This window comes from Schistocerca serialis, chromosome 1 (assembly GCF_023864345.2).
Source record: "Schistocerca serialis cubense isolate TAMUIC-IGC-003099 chromosome 1, iqSchSeri2.2, whole genome shotgun sequence".
NCBI classification, from domain to species: Eukaryota; Metazoa; Arthropoda; class Insecta; order Orthoptera; family Acrididae; genus Schistocerca; species Schistocerca serialis.
Genome location: NC_064638.1, coordinates 293151266 through 293169296, shown reverse-complemented (window position 1 = coordinate 293169296; position 18031 = coordinate 293151266). Strand labels below are relative to the sequence as shown.

The 18031-nt window shown below is 37.5% G+C and overlaps 1 protein-coding gene across 1 annotated transcript in view; it reads right to left on the bottom strand.

The window, feature by feature from the left end:
- LOC126468927 (calcineurin-binding protein cabin-1-like) overlaps positions 1-18031 on the bottom strand; it is a 260620-nt gene that overhangs the window by 124988 nt on the left and 117601 nt on the right. The window contains exons 15-16 of the mRNA XM_050096590.1: positions 10200-10350; positions 8016-8154 (exon numbers count right to left, since the gene is read on the bottom strand). Of these exons, the coding sequence (XP_049952547.1) occupies positions 8016-8154; positions 10200-10350 (290 nt within the window). The remainder of the gene's footprint in view (positions 1-8015; positions 8155-10199; positions 10351-18031) is intronic.

Here is an 18031-nt window from a genome sequence, read left to right as displayed (position 1 = left end):
AACAATTACCGCTGTTCTTTATTGTGAAAAAGCAGTTAATGAGAATGATACAAACACCTTTCCTTGCTTTGAAAAAGCGGTTAGTGAGAATGATACAAACACCTTTCCTTGCTTTGAAAAAGCGGTTAGTGAGATTGATACAAGCACCTTTCCTTGCTATTGCCTGAATTAGGAGGCTTATTGCTTGTTTGGTTTAATTAATTAATAGAATATGAAGCAATTGGTATAAAGAATGCTTTTTCCAAACTCTCTATAAAAGAAAGTCTGCTATCAAGACATTGCTTTTGTTCAATTACTTTATTTATAACTGAACGTTTCTAAAACTGAAGACACTAGTCCGTGTTCTGCACTGCAGTCGAGCTCTGGCAACGTCGTTCTCTGTTCATTGGCTGACTGTGTTTTGTGACGTCAGATGCACAGAACGAACCTAAACTCTGCCGCCGTCATAAATGACGCGCACTTTAGTAGTGCTGGTCATGGAGCAGATTTTACATTGTGCAAGTTTTGTATCATTTCACGCCAAGTCTCCAGCTTACTCCAGTTGGACAGAAAGTATGGGAAGCTAAAAAAGGTGCACTGCCTGTCTTCCATTTGCAGCATTGGTTTTTGCTTCCTTTTGTTTTGCTTCATTTTCTCATAGCCAACTACAACAGAACCAGAAATACCAAGTAATGTACTCCAAATGGGTGACTCCACATTTGCAGTAATTCAGTCATATGACTGCCTGTGCTCCCAGCCCCCAAGCTGTTCATCAACCTCTTGGAAATACTGGAGACAACTGGAGAGAGTACACTAGTTGGAAACTCCGGATTACTCACCAGCTAACTGGATCTGTTAGTCAGCTCTAATACATACTGCTCTGTGCAAGATGCACAAGCATGATTCCATGGCTAAGAGCTGCCTCACCTCTACACATAATACTAACAAATGGTTTGTTCAACAGGATACCACTAAATCGAACAAGGAAAAGACTGTTTGTATTTTTAAGTAACCAACATGAAGCACGCCAAATTCAGATGAAAATTTGCCAGTGAGAAGACTGTCCCTGAAAGAGATATTTATTAGACTTCGCAGGCCTACAGTGGAATTGATACATTGTTTTCATGTTTCTCATGTATGTTCTGTTGCTATACCTAATATCCGAGCAGCTGTTTACAAAGATGTCCTCATTTTATGTGTGCTACCTTGCTGCTTTCTATCAAAGGGCACATCAGGTGTCACTATGATGTGGGAATGGCTTCATGATTGAAACACACCCATAGTAGACATGCTTGCTCAAAAGGTAATATGTGAATCCAACTGAATAATTTTTATATGTTCTAGATGATAAAGTCCATGTTACGTCACAAAGACTCATGTAAATTCTCGCCTCACTGCTGTTCTGTGTACCAACGCATTGTCATTTCACTGAAAAAAATTTTATACCCACAACAAGTATCCGTGTGAGAGTGAACACTGTCAAAGGCACTTGATGAATCACTTGTTTTAGACTCAAAGACTGAACTGTACATATGGACTGCTAATTACTTGCGCACATAACCATTTAATGTCTTCTAGCAAACCAACAAATTTCAATGATATATGAGTGCATACGCCACTTAAAAATGACAAAGGACACATTTCTAATGTTTGCTGTCTCACTGATCTCATTGGTATAACAGAGGCGGGAATTACATTAACAAAACATGCCTTTATACAAAGAGTATATCATGTAGAAGGTTTTATTGAGGAATGAAACAAAAGTTAATTTTTTTCAGAAATTAATTTTAACGTTCATTATACTCAACACAAATTCTCTGTTACCAAATCATAGGGAAAAAAGACAGATACCTGAAGTTATCACACTCAATGAAAACAAACCAAATAACACAAAAACGATTTTGTTTCAGTTTTTCAAATATTTCTCACAAAGCAATGATAGAATATACAATAATGAACAAATTAAGATACACAACATTTATTACTTATTAGTAATAGCGATACATAAGTACAGGTGTTCATCATTTAGCCTTTATTTTGTTTGTTTACCGTATTATTACGAACTGCAGTTTTTATTTCCTTCCCAAATGAACTGGGCAACAGTCTTTAAATAGAGAATGGATTGGCAGTTAAAGAAATGTAACAGGTAAGACAAGTCTCTTTGTTCTCTCCCTTGTTCGCAACATTAAGGTAAACGTTCTGTTCTTTCCTCGCCAATTATTTAACGCTTAATATATCAACATGCATTATTCAAAGTTTAACACTTGATACCGACATAAAGCTGACACAAAACAAAGAAGCTCCTTGAAAGTTTAATCTGCAATATATGGATCCTATTCCAACTAAAAACATTACATTCTCCTAAGGTAATACCGATAATCAGAACTAACATGCAAAGACATACTGAATCTCCTCTACAATTTGTACTTAATTATGGAGGTACACAAGATTTTTTAAAAAAATAACAACTCTATTTTGTATTCGTAACTAAATAAAATTTTATAGTTGATTCAAAGCTTCAGAGATTTTCGTTTCTTATGTGTTTGCACAAATGAGTGTTGCAGTGCTTCCGAAAGTCCCTGCGAGGATGAAAAATGTTCAGTCACAAATTTTATCTAAACAGGAGATACAAAGAGACAAACTACTTCTGCAGGTGTCTACATTTGTATATTACAACTGCTCTTACAAATTCCTTGGGATGATTATCAACAACAGTATACCACACAATAACTCCAGAGACAGTATGTAATGCCAAGCAAGGCGAAGTATATGGCTCAAACAAAAATACTGCATTTTGGAATTACTTAAGATGCAGTATATCCAGGATATCTTTTTCTCCTTGTTCTTTTGTACTCCCTCCTAAACAAGGACAACGATACAAATGGCAATAGGTTGCGCTTAATACTTTATATTTCATGTACATTGATTACTCGACACACTCTGCCTTTCTCCTTCAGAGACACAATGTGGTGCAGTGATGACCTCATGATGAGACATACAGGGTGTAAATTTTAAGTTGACAAACAAGAATAACTTGAAAAATAAGCTTCACATGAAAAAATGTATAGAATCCAAAGTTTATTATTTTCAAGAGGGACATCTGCTGGTGCTAAAATTAGCCCGCCACCCCAACCTCCTGGGGGTGGGACGGGAGGCAACTTTAAAATTTCAAATGGGAACCCCCATTTTTTATTGCAGAATCAGATTCTACATAAAAAACTACGTACATTTTCAGAATGAGATTTTCACTCTGCAGTGGAGTGTGGGTTGATATGAAACTTCCTGGCAGATTAAAACTGTGTGCCAGACCGAGACTCGAACTCGGGACCTTTGCCTTTCGCGGGTAAGTGCTCTACCAACTGAGCTACCCAAGCACGACTCACGCCCCGTCCTCACAGCCTTACTTCTGCCAGTACCTCAGCTCCTACCTTCCAAACTTTACAGAAGCTCTTCTGCGAAGCCGGCCGGTGTGGCCATGCGGTTCTAGACGCTACAGTCTGGAACCGTGAGACCGCTACGGTCGCAGGTTCGAATCCTGCCTCGGGCATGGATGTGTGTGATGTCCTTAGGTTAGTTAGGTTTAAGTAGTTCTAAGTTCTAGGGGACTGATGATCTCAGAAGTTGAGTCCCATAGTGCTCAGAGCCATTTGAACCGTCTTCTGCGAACCTTGCAGAACTAGCACTCCTGAAAGAAAGGATATTGCGGAGACATGGCTTAGCCACAGGGGCGTGAGTCGTGCTTGGGTAGCTCAGTTGGTAGAGCACTTGCCCACGAAAGGCAAAAGTCCCGAGTTTGAGTCTCGGTCCGGCACACAGTTTTAATCTGCCAGGAAGTTACGTACATTTTGTCATAAACATTTGTTTTAATTCGTGGTAGTTGGCACTGTAATTCAAGAAAATCCATGTTCTCACTTTTGGGTGGAAAATGGTTATGGATAAATAAAAAATACTTATTTAGTTTGTAAATTTTGATTCGATAAAACTAAAACTCTCCCTCTCTCCCCATAGGGTGGGGTTTGAGAGAGAGGAATTAGAGTTTTACAAATGTTGACCCAAATATTAATTTTTTCCACAGATTCCAATAAATTTTGTTTGTTTTGTGGTCATGAGGCCATACAACTTTTAACTATCAAACAAATCATCTGACTAGCTAACTAACCAACCAAACATCCAACTAACTAAAAACCTAACTGACTCACGAACCTAATTTTTTATTAGATTCGGAGTAATCACTCTTGTTTGTCAAGAAGTCTCATAACTGGGGTGCTTGCTTAGTTTGAGTCTTTTAGTTTCAGGTGGAAAAACGTAGAAAATGACATTCATAAATTTATTGACTTAAATCACATTGTTCACATCTTTATTTTATTTCGGAATATCGCGGCTGTTACGTCTTTTACATTTTTAGAATTATGTACGATAATCGATATCCCACTCCGCCCTGATCGATAATCGATGCTCTTATCCAGCCCTTGTTGATGAGCAGCACAAAGGTTCAGAGTGACGCAGACAGGTAGTGCAGGGATGAGAAATTCACCCTTTCTTGTAACAAGACTTGGATTTAGAAACTATAAGTACTAATGTAATAAACACACTATATCTTTTACCCATCTGAGTATTCAAACAGCAATACATCATTTACAATGATTGTCTTTTGAGCGAATTATGTTTGATTACCAGGTGCGACTGTGTTCGCGGCTTTTGCTCGGTACCAGTCACGTCTGATGCGGAGTTAGTATTGCTAGGCAAAATTACGCTGAACGAGCCACTTCTCGCTCACAGAAATTCTAACCCTGCCTTTCTCGATGCCCCTTATCTTATCTCTCTTGAGATTAATAGGTGGCATATGTCATTATGAATTATCTTTCTGTGGAAGAAAAAATTGAGATGGTGTACATTTATGGAGAAAGTGGGAGAAATTTTGACAATGCAGTCACGCTTTATGCGCAGCGTTTTCCTGGCCAAGTATGGTCACGGTCCTCTTTTGTTTGAGTTGTTATAAAATTTTCTGCGGAAGGTAGTGTGAACCAGAAAAAAAGAACCTGTGCAGCTACTGTTTGTGGAGGAAACAATCAAGTGGCAGTCCTAGCTGCTGTGGCTCATAATTCACTTGATAGCACAAGAGAAATATCAAGGCAATCAGGAATTTCACACATTAGTGTTTGGAAAATCCTGAAGCTCCATAACTTTCATCGATACCATGTACCCATGCATCCGGAACTACATGGTGGTGACTTCCAAAACAGTCTAATTTTCACTACTGGGCAGTTCAGTGGAGACCTTGGTCAGTTAATGTTTGGTGTGGTATAATTGACGATAAACTGATAGGTCCATATTTTATCAATGGTAATTTGAATGGCAACAAATATTGGAACTTACTTGAAAATGAACTGCCAGATCTAGTTGAAGGCCTATCTGGCACATTATTCATTAGCAGCACGCGATGTACTACATAGATCGACTTTCTCATGATCGCTGGATCGGCAGAGCAGGTCCTGTGAATTGGCCAGCCAGATCCCCTGACCTTACCTCGCCAGATTTTTTCTTATGGGGTTATCTAAAAGATATTGTTTATCAAGAAACGCCTACCACTAATGAAAACATGATGCAAAGAATAAGAGATGCTTGTGCTGCAATTACACCAGACATGTTATCAAGATATGTGCAGGGATTTACAGCATGAGTCAATAAATGCATCGAAGTTGGAGGTCATCATTTTGAACACTTGATTTCATAAAACGGTGAGATGCAAGGGATTTATGGACAACAAGCAGGCCAAGAGGCGGGGGACTTACTGGAAACAAGCACCCTGAAATTCATTTACTTGCAAGTATTTGCAAATAATCAACAATAAAACGAAACCAATCGTTTCTTTTCAGGACCACCAAATCTTGAACGGGAATACGTTCATCTTTAGTTAGCGAGTGGGTTAGTCTTTTCCTCAGTTAGTCTTTTACTTTGTATACTCTGTGAGTTAATGAGTTCACTCATTAGTAAGTAGGATGTTTGGTTAGTTAGTTGGCTAGTCAGATGATTTGTTTGATAATTAAAAGTTGTGTGGCTTCATGACCATGAAACAAACAAAACTTACCGGACTCTACGGAAAAAATTAATATTTGGGTCAACGTTTGTAAAACTCTAATTCCTCTCTCTCAAACCCCACTCTATGGGGAGAGAGGGAGAGTTTTAGTTTTAGTGAATCAAAATTTACGAACTAAATAAGTATTTTTTATTCATCCGTAACCATTTTCCACACAAAAATGATAACATGGATTTTCTTGAATTACAGCGCCAACTACCAAGACTCAAAACAAATGTTTAAGACAAAATGCACGTACCTTTTTATGTAGAATCTGATTCTGCAATAAAAACATGGGGGTTTCCATTTGAAATTTTAAATCTGCCTCCCACCCCACCCATAGGCGGCTGGGGTGGTGGGCTAATTTTAGCACCAGCAGATGTCTCCCTCGAAAATAATCAACTTTGGATTCTACACATTTTTTTGTGTGAAGCTTATTTTTTGAATTATTCTTGTTTTTCAAATTAAAATTTACACCCTGTATATTCCACGTGTTTGTGCAATGAAAAAGAAGTTCGATCATTCCAAGTGAACATTTTCAGTGTGGGAACAACCATTCAGAAGTTCATTTGTTGTAAAGAAATAGCTACTTTTTCTATATCTTACATAATATTTCTTGCTGTACAGTTAACAGTAGGACATTGCTAGAGGTAACATTTGACAGCAGCAAGCCTACAGGTGTGGAGGCCTTGGGAGTGGAGGATCAGAGTATATGGGGGTGGCATCAACAGTGGCGAGAAAGTATCACAACGCAATTTCCATGATTAGAATTTTTATCTTAGGTCACTGTCAAGTGTAAGCTGCACTCAATACCAGTATATACACTAAAGTTAGACATTCTAGCGACTGTTTCATATTAGGTACATAACAATCTGGATTGCGGAATAACAAAAATTATTCACGTGCTGAACAACAGTAGGTATCAACTTAAATAAACTGAGTAAAATTTTGAGCTTTCATGGCTCACTTCAGCATTTGTCACATACACCATCTGCATAAAGGATAAAAATCATAATCTTAATATGAGATCATCACACAAAACAAGCACACACACACACACACACACACACACACACACACACACACGGATGTAACGTGAAACATACATGCCTTTTGTATGTGGAATGTATGTTTAGTGTATATACTAACTGCAGCTTACCACTTGACAATGATCTACTGTCAAAATTGCAATGTGTGAAAACTGTCAAATAATATAATCTATGGTGAACATTACATTATTTAAAAAAATTGAACAAGGCTGTAATCCCAAAGCAAATACAATTCTGTGAAATGGTTTCACTCAATGATGTGGGATGCTAGACTGTTGGTAATAGAGTGTAGGGTTTATTCAACGAGAGCAGAGATCTTTTCTGCGAGACCACAGTAATGAGCTGCAATTGGGTGGTGGTGATGGTGGTGGTGGTGGCGGCGGGAGGGGGGGGGGGCGGTGGTTGGATGGTTAGTTTGTGCATTTTAGGAAGCAGGCAGAATATGGGTGGGTGCATAGGGTGCAGTCAGAGTAGGGAAAGAGGTGGCTACCTGCCTAATTTCTCATCTCGTCCACTTCACCCAATATAACATCTACTGCAGTCGTGCTGCAGTTGCCTGAGACAGTGTAGCCGTAGCAATGCAAGTGTCTGTGTGCATTAGCCATGAAGAAGGATTCATCTGACAGCTCAGTGACATTCTCAGTTTTGTTTCTGTGCCTGCCAATGACTCAAAGCAACTTTAAGCTGTTATCTATACTTCCTCCATTATTTATATTCCACCAAGGACTTCCCTTACAATAATAATAAAATTATCTTTGTTTACCATCTCCCCTAGTTAAGTTTTCAATGTCTTCAATTAATGATTTATTGAATATTTATGTGTTCTTATCTGACTTTTCCCCTTGTTTTTTCCCCCCCTCTATTACCTGTTCAATATGTAGTTTTTAAAATACTTGCTACATTAAACTTACCATTGAATTATCTGCTGCAACAAAATCCATGGTGTCACAGTCTCAATAGGCATTTCTACAGCAGTTTCAGGTGCTTCCAATTGGTGGCACAACATGTGCATCAAATTTTGTACTAATCTTGGTAACCTGGGGCTGTCAACTTTAAAACATTGGATAAAATGTAAGACTGTAGTAAAAAAGGACACACACACACACACACACACACACACACACACACACACACACACACACACACACAAACCATCCGTATAAAGAATAAAATATACAATCTTGTTACGAGATCATGACATAAAATAAGCAGACAAATACAGCACTCTTAACTAACTTTACTGGTATGTACAAGATTTAATCCAATCCCTTGTAACTAGATCACATAAAAACAAGGACCATCAGGGACAAGGAACAAGTCAAATTAATAGCAGCAGGCAGAAGGTAGTACTGCATGGTACTTCCTTAATAAAGACTAGGAACAATTATGACTGGCACTAATACATTCACGCTGATAATTACGGGAATTATTCTCATATAACAAAAGTTGTGATTCTGAAAAAAGGTATTGCTCTTCCTCCTACAGTACTCTATTGTTTTTACCTCTTGATTCATATTAAGTATTAACTAAGCATTTCTGAATTCAGAGAATACTATCAGCAGTATACACACTGCCAAAGTTAATAAGCTGTATGATACAATCAAAATTTACCCCCCCCCCCCTCCCCCCCAGGTCCATATTTTCTAATAAATTATAGGAAGAACGATAATAAGGAACTCCTTCTTTTACTTTGTCTGAATATCTAGTTCTTTTCCAGTTTACTGACTTGTTACTGGCAACCACTTGCGTACTTTTGCAATGAATATAAAACTCCATTCCAAACCCTCAACAAGGGTACATAGTCCACAAGTAACTTATTTTTAATTCTTGTATTGTGATTGTGAATTTTATAGCTTGTCCTAAATTAACTCTATTATTATTAATCATATATACCATTAGAGAGTAACTGTGTTGGTATGTGAGTGTAAGAATCTCAATGTCCCTGATGAAGCTTCTACAAGGTATTTGGTTATCATCTTTACACAAATTGTCACAGTATCATTCAGTACAATAAATACTTCTTTGACCTTGGCTTCACTGCCACAGAAGATAACACTATAAGACAAACATCATCAGCAGCAGCAGTAAAAGTAGTATCATCATATCACCACCACATCATCACAAGCTTCTTCTCTTTACATGTGTCCCCTATCTGTTTCTGTGTTCTTTCATTCATGTGTTCACTGATTCTATTTTCAATACGTCTCTTGTAGTTTTATTCGTGACCTTTGGTTCACTTTCACATCCTTTTATTGTTCTTAGCAGTTCAAAGATCTGCAATCTAGACGTTGTTTTGTGTTGGCACCCAGCTCTCACATCCATACATAATTCCAGTCTGGCCACACATGTTGCCCTGAATTTTTTTTTTTTTTTTTTTTTTTTTTTTTTTTTTTTTTTACAGTGGCTATCTTTATTTTTGCTAATATCACATATTAAGTAACTAAAGGTGGAAGTTTATTCTGTATTTTTGTTGTTAATGACTACTTTGGATCTTAGTGGGTCTTTTCCCCAGTATGCCATTATTTTTATTTTTCTTGCGTAATAAGCCACACTCACAGACCATTAAGATGGTATATGGAATGTTGCAGTTCAGCTTTATTTTCTTGTTCTATTATAACATCATCTACTTATAATCATATGTTTGAAACTTTTTGAGTAATTTTACACCTGTGGCAGTTTTTTGTTTACACTGTGTATGATGTCACTTACACAAATGTTAAAAAGTGTTCAGTCTTAGCGCAGCCCCACAGAACAGCATGGTATCTAAAGAATGTTAGCCATTCTGTCTGCAGGTCAATGCAAAATACATTTAATTATCACTCTAACAAGACAAAGCTCACTCATTTGTCCCAATCCTCTCCTTACCCATATTTTTTCTAAAGAAAAATGTTCATTTTCAAAGCATATGCTGAACATTCAGTATCTGTTCCTGTGGATTTGGCTATGATTTTCCTTTCCAGTAAGTGACTCAGCAATATGCAGTCATTTTGCTGGACATGAAAAGGCAAAAATACAATGAATGGCAATTTCCAGTTAACAGTACTAAGAAACAGAACAGAAAGCAAAATTCATAAGCATAACAATTAACTACCAACCAACAGAGAGTCCAGCCTTGGTCACACAGGATTCCAAACCAGCAAGTAGCTTCTCTATGGTTGTGGCCCATTTTTGTTGCTCCTTGTCTTCTGAGCCAAGGTATTTCTGAAATGCTTCATTGCAGCATGCTTCACCCCAGTAGAAACATTCCTGAAAATTTGAAATAATTGTTGCTACAGTATCAGCAAAACAAATAAAAGACTAACCTGTTTTCCTGGTTTATGGATCTAATCAATATATAGAAAAAGTGTACCAGTGCAAGAAAACAAATCACCACCCACATTACCGGCAGATATTGAACAGCACCAGTCATTACCACAATAATAATAATAATAATAATAATAATAATAATAATAATAATTGGTTCGCTACACAGCTGAAGAACAAAAGTAATGACACATTTGGAGAAAAAAAAATGGGGCAGTGTCAAAATTCAAGGTCAACATTTAACGGGAAAGAGAAAAGCAAGACAGGCAGAGAAATCAAGATGAGGCATGGCAGAAAGAATGTGAGAGAAAGATTGAAAAGCGGAAGACCTCAAAATTAAAATAAACTGTAATTTTCTCCACCTGCAAGTTATACTCTGCTTATGCTATATCAATCAATTTCTCTTAGCATGTTCGTTAACAATATTTCTTCTCAGTCTTTATTGTACACAGTTATTTCTAACAACTGATACTTTTTCTTACTTCTCACTAGCCAGACACTGTTTTCTTTCCTCTCAGTAGACCGTGTCTAGCTTTCATTCTCCTGTCAAATCTTTCATGCTCATTTTATATTGGGTTCAACAGAGAAATATCTTACTGTAAGAGTTACAAAGGATCACGAACACATGTACAGTCTCTAGTTTAGATTCTGAAAATGTGGAGCGAGAGAGCGGGGAGTGTTGCTAGTCACTTGAGCACCTACAGAATCATCAATAAAGAATCACCAATTTATTTTATATTAATTTTTTTTAAAAAAAAAAAAAAGAAAAAAATCTCGTGCAAAAATTGTAAAAATAGAAGGAGATAGAATTGCTAGTCAGTACTGCCCTCAAGGAGGTGGAATTGCAGTACTGCATATAGAGGTGGGCAAGAAATCGTGTATCTGTTACAAATCGCAGAGATTCAGAAGTCACAGTATTCACAACAACAACTTTCCTGTATTTGCCTGCAATTTCAGTCATAACTAGAAGTTTCAGGTAGCAGCTAAGAGTAGCATTTAACATTCAATGCCATGTGCCATCTGTTGCTGAAGTTCTTCCTTCTTTCTAAGAAATGTGTTTCATACTATTAGAGTTTGGTTGTGATGTCAATGACATGTTGCAACTAGAAGTCACAAGTAGCAACTAAAATTAGCATTTAACATTCAATGTAGTGCCATCTGTTGACCGACATTCGTGCTTTGTTCTAAGAACCTCTGTCTCATGCTATGGGAGTGTTACCTTATTATGGTCAAACAACTTATCTACGAAGCTAATCTGCTCTACGAAAAATTTCATGTGGCTAGGGCCTCCCATAGGGTAGACAGATCGCCTCGTGCAAGTCTTTTGAGTTGATGCCTCTTCGGCGTGTTGTGTGTCGATGGGGATGAGATGGTGATGAAGACAACACAACACCCAGTTCCTGAGCAGAGAAAAATCTCCAACCCAGTCGGTAATCAAACCTGGGCCCCTTGCAATGGCATTCCACCATGCTGATCACTCAGCTATCGAGGCGGACCCAAATCACAATAAACTGATGTTCGTACACCCTTTTTATATGTGAACTGAGGCAGTTGGCGAAAATACATTTGTAAGTCACCTTTTCTGTGCTATTTTCAGAAACAGCACATTCCAGCAAGAACAACTGTAGGCATAGTATCACGTCATTTTACATTTGCTGGAAAAATACATCTTTCTATATAATAATTAGGGACCAGAAAAAAATCGCATTTTGCAATAAATGCGATGTTGATGCGAATTCTGCCTCAAAATGCGGAAATGCAAGATTACTTAATAGATACTGTTTCATAGTGAATTGCACCCAGACGAGTTATTCATCAGGGATAGTTTGAAATAGCTTTATTTTCTGTATACAACATTGAAAATGTGAGCAGTTACTGGCATTGTACATCATCTGGTGAAACCCAATTTGGAAAGATAATGTGTGCAAGAAACTACTTGCAGAATTAGAGTGTACTAACGTAATGATGTATCAATGCGATCAGTGATCCGATGCCATGCCAACTGTGACTGTTTAAGATGTACATGGTGTAATGCAACGTAGCACTCAGCCTTGGGACCTAACATTTTGTAAGACAGAAACATGTATGTTTTGTTTGTTAACAAAAGCTCAAAAGATAGGATAATGTGGGCAGTTTTAATGTGGCAAATTAGGTGATGGATGTTTTGAACTGCAGTTGCATCAAACACTGCCAAAGGTGGAGCCTGAACTACATTATTAACAATACTCTGTTTACTTCAACAAGCAATTGCGGATAACTATTACGAAATGCTTTGTGTTGTGTGTTGCTCGCTATTTTCTTTTCTTATTTTGAAATAAGTGAGGCAACTAATTTTGGTCCATCACGGATTTCGATTATGACTGTTACAACATCAGAAGAGACAGACGATCCCTGTGACAATGTGTCAGTTCTGCTGTAGGCTACTGCCCAACAAAATGGAGGCGGGGTTTATTTCCCCACACTGCTCCTTCCCCTATGGCAGTCAAAATTCTAGTCTGTTTACACTCACAGCCATCTGTAACTAAACCCTACAGCACCTGCTGTCTGCACTATGGCAACTGGAAAACAAAATCTGTAACTTTTTTCAATGGCGCTGAAATTTCCCTAACATTAAAGTCTACTTGTTGTACATTCAGTTCTACTTCTACTCTAAGTGCCTCATCAGTTCTATCTCTAGTGTTGTCAAGCATGGGTGGTAGCACTATGAATGCCCACAAAAGGTTGGAATTAGTACTCTGCAGATTTTTTAAATCTTCATATTGGGTGGGAAAAGACAAATAATGTCCAGAAACATCTTATATCACGGACACATTCACTTAATTGGTGGGAAAAGGCTGCTGCTTTTCAACAGAACAATCATTTTTGAATGCTTAAATACAGCCAAACCAAGAAAACAAAAGGCATTTAGGAAGAAAAAGGTGTTGAAAAGTTTTTCCAAAAGCAAACATTCCAGTCAAAAAGTTCCCAATGAGCACTTTTTTTAACAGGCAATTTCAAATAACCAATAATTTGTTTATCTTCACTCATGTAATGTGACAGCCTTTTAAATTTGTTCATCTGATCATCTACAGACAAAGAAAAAAAATTCACAAAATACATGCAAATTTCAACAAAAATAAGCAGGAATTTTGCAAAAAAAATAGATGCGAATTTAGCCAAAATTAGATACTACATCTTCCGGTCCATTGTAATGATACAGTCATACAGTACAAAAGTATTGGACAGGATGATTTTTTATAACAGAGTGGCTTCGAAATGTGTACATTATCTCTCATAATGGACTTACAGTGGCTTGGGTGCCCATACAAGCATTTCAACACTGATCTTTCACATCAATTTGCATTCGTATACATTGCTCGTGATGAAAGAACACAAAAGGCACAAAATGTTCACGAATTAAAAAAAAAAAAGACATAATGAGAATTGTCTTGTACAGTGATCTCCCTAGTAAACACAGGATATGTCTTCTCTCTCTCTCTCTCTCTCTCTCTCTTTCCAAAATCTAATATGTGAAATGCAATATAATTATGCAAAAGAAAAGCAAGCATATGTAATCATACAATTTTATAGCGCTTAGAATGTTACCAAGAAAGGTCTAAAAAGTAATTACACAATATTATGAGGAACTGCTGAAATATATTACACAAGACAGGATACACTCAAAAAATAAAATAAAAGATAAATTGTGTGGGATGTACAGGATTCTCCTTTGTTATCATGTACAAAAAAGATCCGACATAATAGAAAACATTGGGGGCACTTATAACCCTTGTTTTATAAGTTTTTATTAAGTTTGACAGGTGTTGAAGCAAAATATAAGTGATATGTTATTTTTGCCATTCTTGGAATATACTACTATATACATGGCATGTTCATGCAATTTATATTTATTATATTTCTTAGCTTTTTCGGTACTGCACAATAATGGCCTAAGGCTGAAATTGCAACTGTGAAATAAAATAATCTCATCCTCAAAATAATACGACATCCTTTCAAATTTTCTACATGACCATGATCTCCAACACGGAAAAGTTATTTGGACTAATCAACAGCATAGCCCGAAGTCTAGGTTAGATAGAAAAGTAATAATTCAGTTGAAAGATTTTCACCATAAAAATTAAAACCACATGGTAAATTCAGAAAACGCATATAAAGTAAGGTACAAGGTTTTGACAAGTATTTTGATGTGTATATTTCATACATAAACTATGAAAAATGTAAGGGGGTGTCCACTACATAACTTAGCTATTTTCTGAACACTATAGCATGCAGGTAAACTTTTGTGTGTATTCAAATATTGCACTTAAACTATTTTCGACGTCAGCTTTTAACACTTTCACTTGCATACCATCAACCTTAAAACACATAACCAAGTCTTCATCAATAATAACTTGGCAGAAAATTTAGGGGTGTGGGGTGGCTTCAGCAAGCAGAGAATGGAATTTTTATTTATCATAATGATCGAAGCAGACGAAATGAATTAAAATTTCTGCTGCAGCGGGGACTCGAACTTGGGTCTTCTTGCTTGCTAGGCAGAAATGCTAATCATTACACTACCACAGCACAATGGTCAACATTGCTGCATGAACTACCTAAGCAGAGTGCCCTCCCCAACACAAACTTCAATTCATTATTCAGTCACAGTCCATTCAGATTTATTTATCATCTGTTTAAAACCGTATAACAACTTCTATGACATACTGTCTGCACACTTCACAAGTAAGAACATATCATTCTGTTGCATTGAAACTGTTCACCTGGTTAGATATACCAGATAGCACGCACACTTTCCAGCACCTTTCAGTTGTTGCTTGCAACTGATGACAGTGTATCATTTTCGGTGATAAATCGCAGAACTTGCAGAAGTCAATGAAATCACGTTTTATTGTTGGCACAGTGTGGAGGAATACAAGTTGTGATTTTAAACTGTGACAGAGCACAACTAAAAATTGCAGTTACCAGAAAGTAGCATTCACAGAAATCAGTGATATCAAGAAGTCACTGTTTAGCCCATTCCTACTGTCAACAGACACACGCATGAAGAACGAAACTATCCAGCTTTTTGGAACTGCTAGTTCCTGCCTCTGGGAAAAAAAGATGGCAAACTGGGGAAGATTAGAAAGGAGAGGGGAGGTCATTCAGACCAAAGGTTGAGAGGGATCCAACAGTGTGAGGAAGAGGAGACACAAATATGAAGGTGGAGGTGTCAGAAAGTAGGCAGTCAGTGATAGTACCTACACTTGTAAGCAATGTGTGAGCTTCAGTCAAGAGATTACAGGATTAAGACATACGAGGTGCGGCTAGAAAAAAACCGGACTGACACTGGAAAAAACATTTATTTACAATTTCATGTTATCTCCTTCAATGTACTCTCCTCCTCGGTCTCTACACCGCTCCATACGAATTTTCCACTGTTCATAGCAATGCTGCAGATCATTTTCGGTAAGTCCATACATTACTTCCGTCGCTTTTTCTTTTACAGCTTCAACAGTCTCAAATCTAGTTCCTTTCAAAGCTGACTTGACTTTAGGGAAAAGAAAAAAGTCACAGGGGGCCAAATCAGGTGAGTAGGGTGGATGATCTAAGATGGGAATGTTGTGTTTTGCCAAAAACGTCTTCACTGACAACTCACTGTGAGCTGGGGCATTGTCTTGGTGAAGGATCCATGACTTTTTTGTCCACAAATCGTTCCGTTTTCTCCATAATCGCTCACGTAGGGTAGCCAGGACGCTAATGCAGTAATGCTGATTCACTGTTTGTCCCTCTGGTACCCAATCAATGTGCACAATCCCTTTGATGTAAAAAAAAATTTGCCTTGAATTTCGATTTTGACATTCGTGCTTTTTTTTTTGTCGTGGAGAACCAGGAGTTTTCCAATGCATCGATTGGCGTTTAGTTTCGGGATCGTAAGTAAAAAAAACCACGATTCATCGCAAGTAATAACATTTTGTAAGAAGGTGGGATCACTTTCAATGTTTTCCAGGATGTCAGAACAAATCATTCTTCGGCGTTCCTTCTGTTAAATTGTGAGACACTTTGGAACCATTTTTGAACACACTTTGTTCATGTTGAAACTTTCATGAAGAATCTGCCTAACACTTTCCTTGTCAACTCCTGTTAACTCAGACACTGCTCTGATTGTTAAACGGCGATCTTGTCGAACAAGTTTAATCGATTTTTTCAATGTTTGCATCAGTTTTTGCTGACAATGGTCTGCCAGTGCGAGTGTCATCACTGGTGTCTTCGCGACCATCTTTAAATTGTTTAAACCACTCAAACACTTGTGTTCGCGATAAACAATCATCGCCGTACACTTGTTATAACATTACAAACGTTTCACTTGCAGATTTTCCTAGTTTGAAACAAAATTTGATGTTAACACGTTGATCTTTCTGTACACTCAACATTTTCTGACGCACAGACAAAACGTCAACTACTTAAAACAGACGCCACGGGCAGACTGAGTGCAGGAGGCAGATGAAACTCGAGCAGTAGGCGGAGCGAGTCACGTGACAGGCCACGTGACTTTCAGTCTTATTGCAAGACAACCATAAAGTGTCAACCTGTCACTAGTTGACTTTCAAAATTGCTGCAGACTAACGGATTATGTAAGAGTGCACTTACTTTGACAGAAAGAGACATGATTAAGACAATGAACCAATAGCACATATAGTAGCCAGAAATTGTATTAGCGAGGTGTAATGTATTTGGTAAGCAGGAAGGATATATGCCTAAACTCTCATGATGATTGTTTTGGAAACAAAATTACACTGTTTGGAACCAAAAAAATTATTTTGATTCATTTGACTACCTCTTACAATTTACCTTTTAGCTATGATAACACTGATGTCTTTGAGAGGAAGAAAAAGGAGGCAAAGGAGAAAGAGAGGAGGTGGGGACCAGAAGGCAAGTGTGGAAATCCTATGACAAGATTTTATTTTCTAAATTATACAAACAAAAAATAATTTCTGTTTCTTATATTCAGCGTTCTGTTATAATGAAAACACCTGTATTCAACATTATTAGTTCTCAACTATTGCCAACTGTGTAATATGAGCAGTAAACAGCTCAACCTATACTTATAGGTCAACCATGGACTCTCCATGAAATTATAGGACTCTAACCTAAAACACCTGTAGGTAACTGGTTAAGCATTGTAAGCACTCTTTTTATTCTGGTGACTATAACCAATGCTTGCTCTTTCCAGGTTACAACCTACTCAGTTGGTATCACACACTATATTTCATGTTTCTTGTGCATGTTTTCATTTTCTTATCACATATTGACACTTTCATCTTTAAAGAAGCAGAAGAAGGTGCATTCTAGTGGTCTGTCAGGAACCAGCCACTATGTTTTTCTGATGCCAGATGCAAGGTGCGTAACAGAGACAGGTGACAGCCACATAGTTTAAAAGGGACTGAAAATCCCAGAGATGAAAGATCAATACAAGCAACAGGTACTCAATATTTGGATAAAATAAGATCTGTGAAAATTACTTTATAACAGAAGACATCTTGTAACTAGCTCTCCCTTTTTTCCTAGGCCTGCTACAGGGTAAGATGTGTACGGATGAACAAAATCATTTGTAACAATATTGTAATGATTTATTACATTGACTGAATCC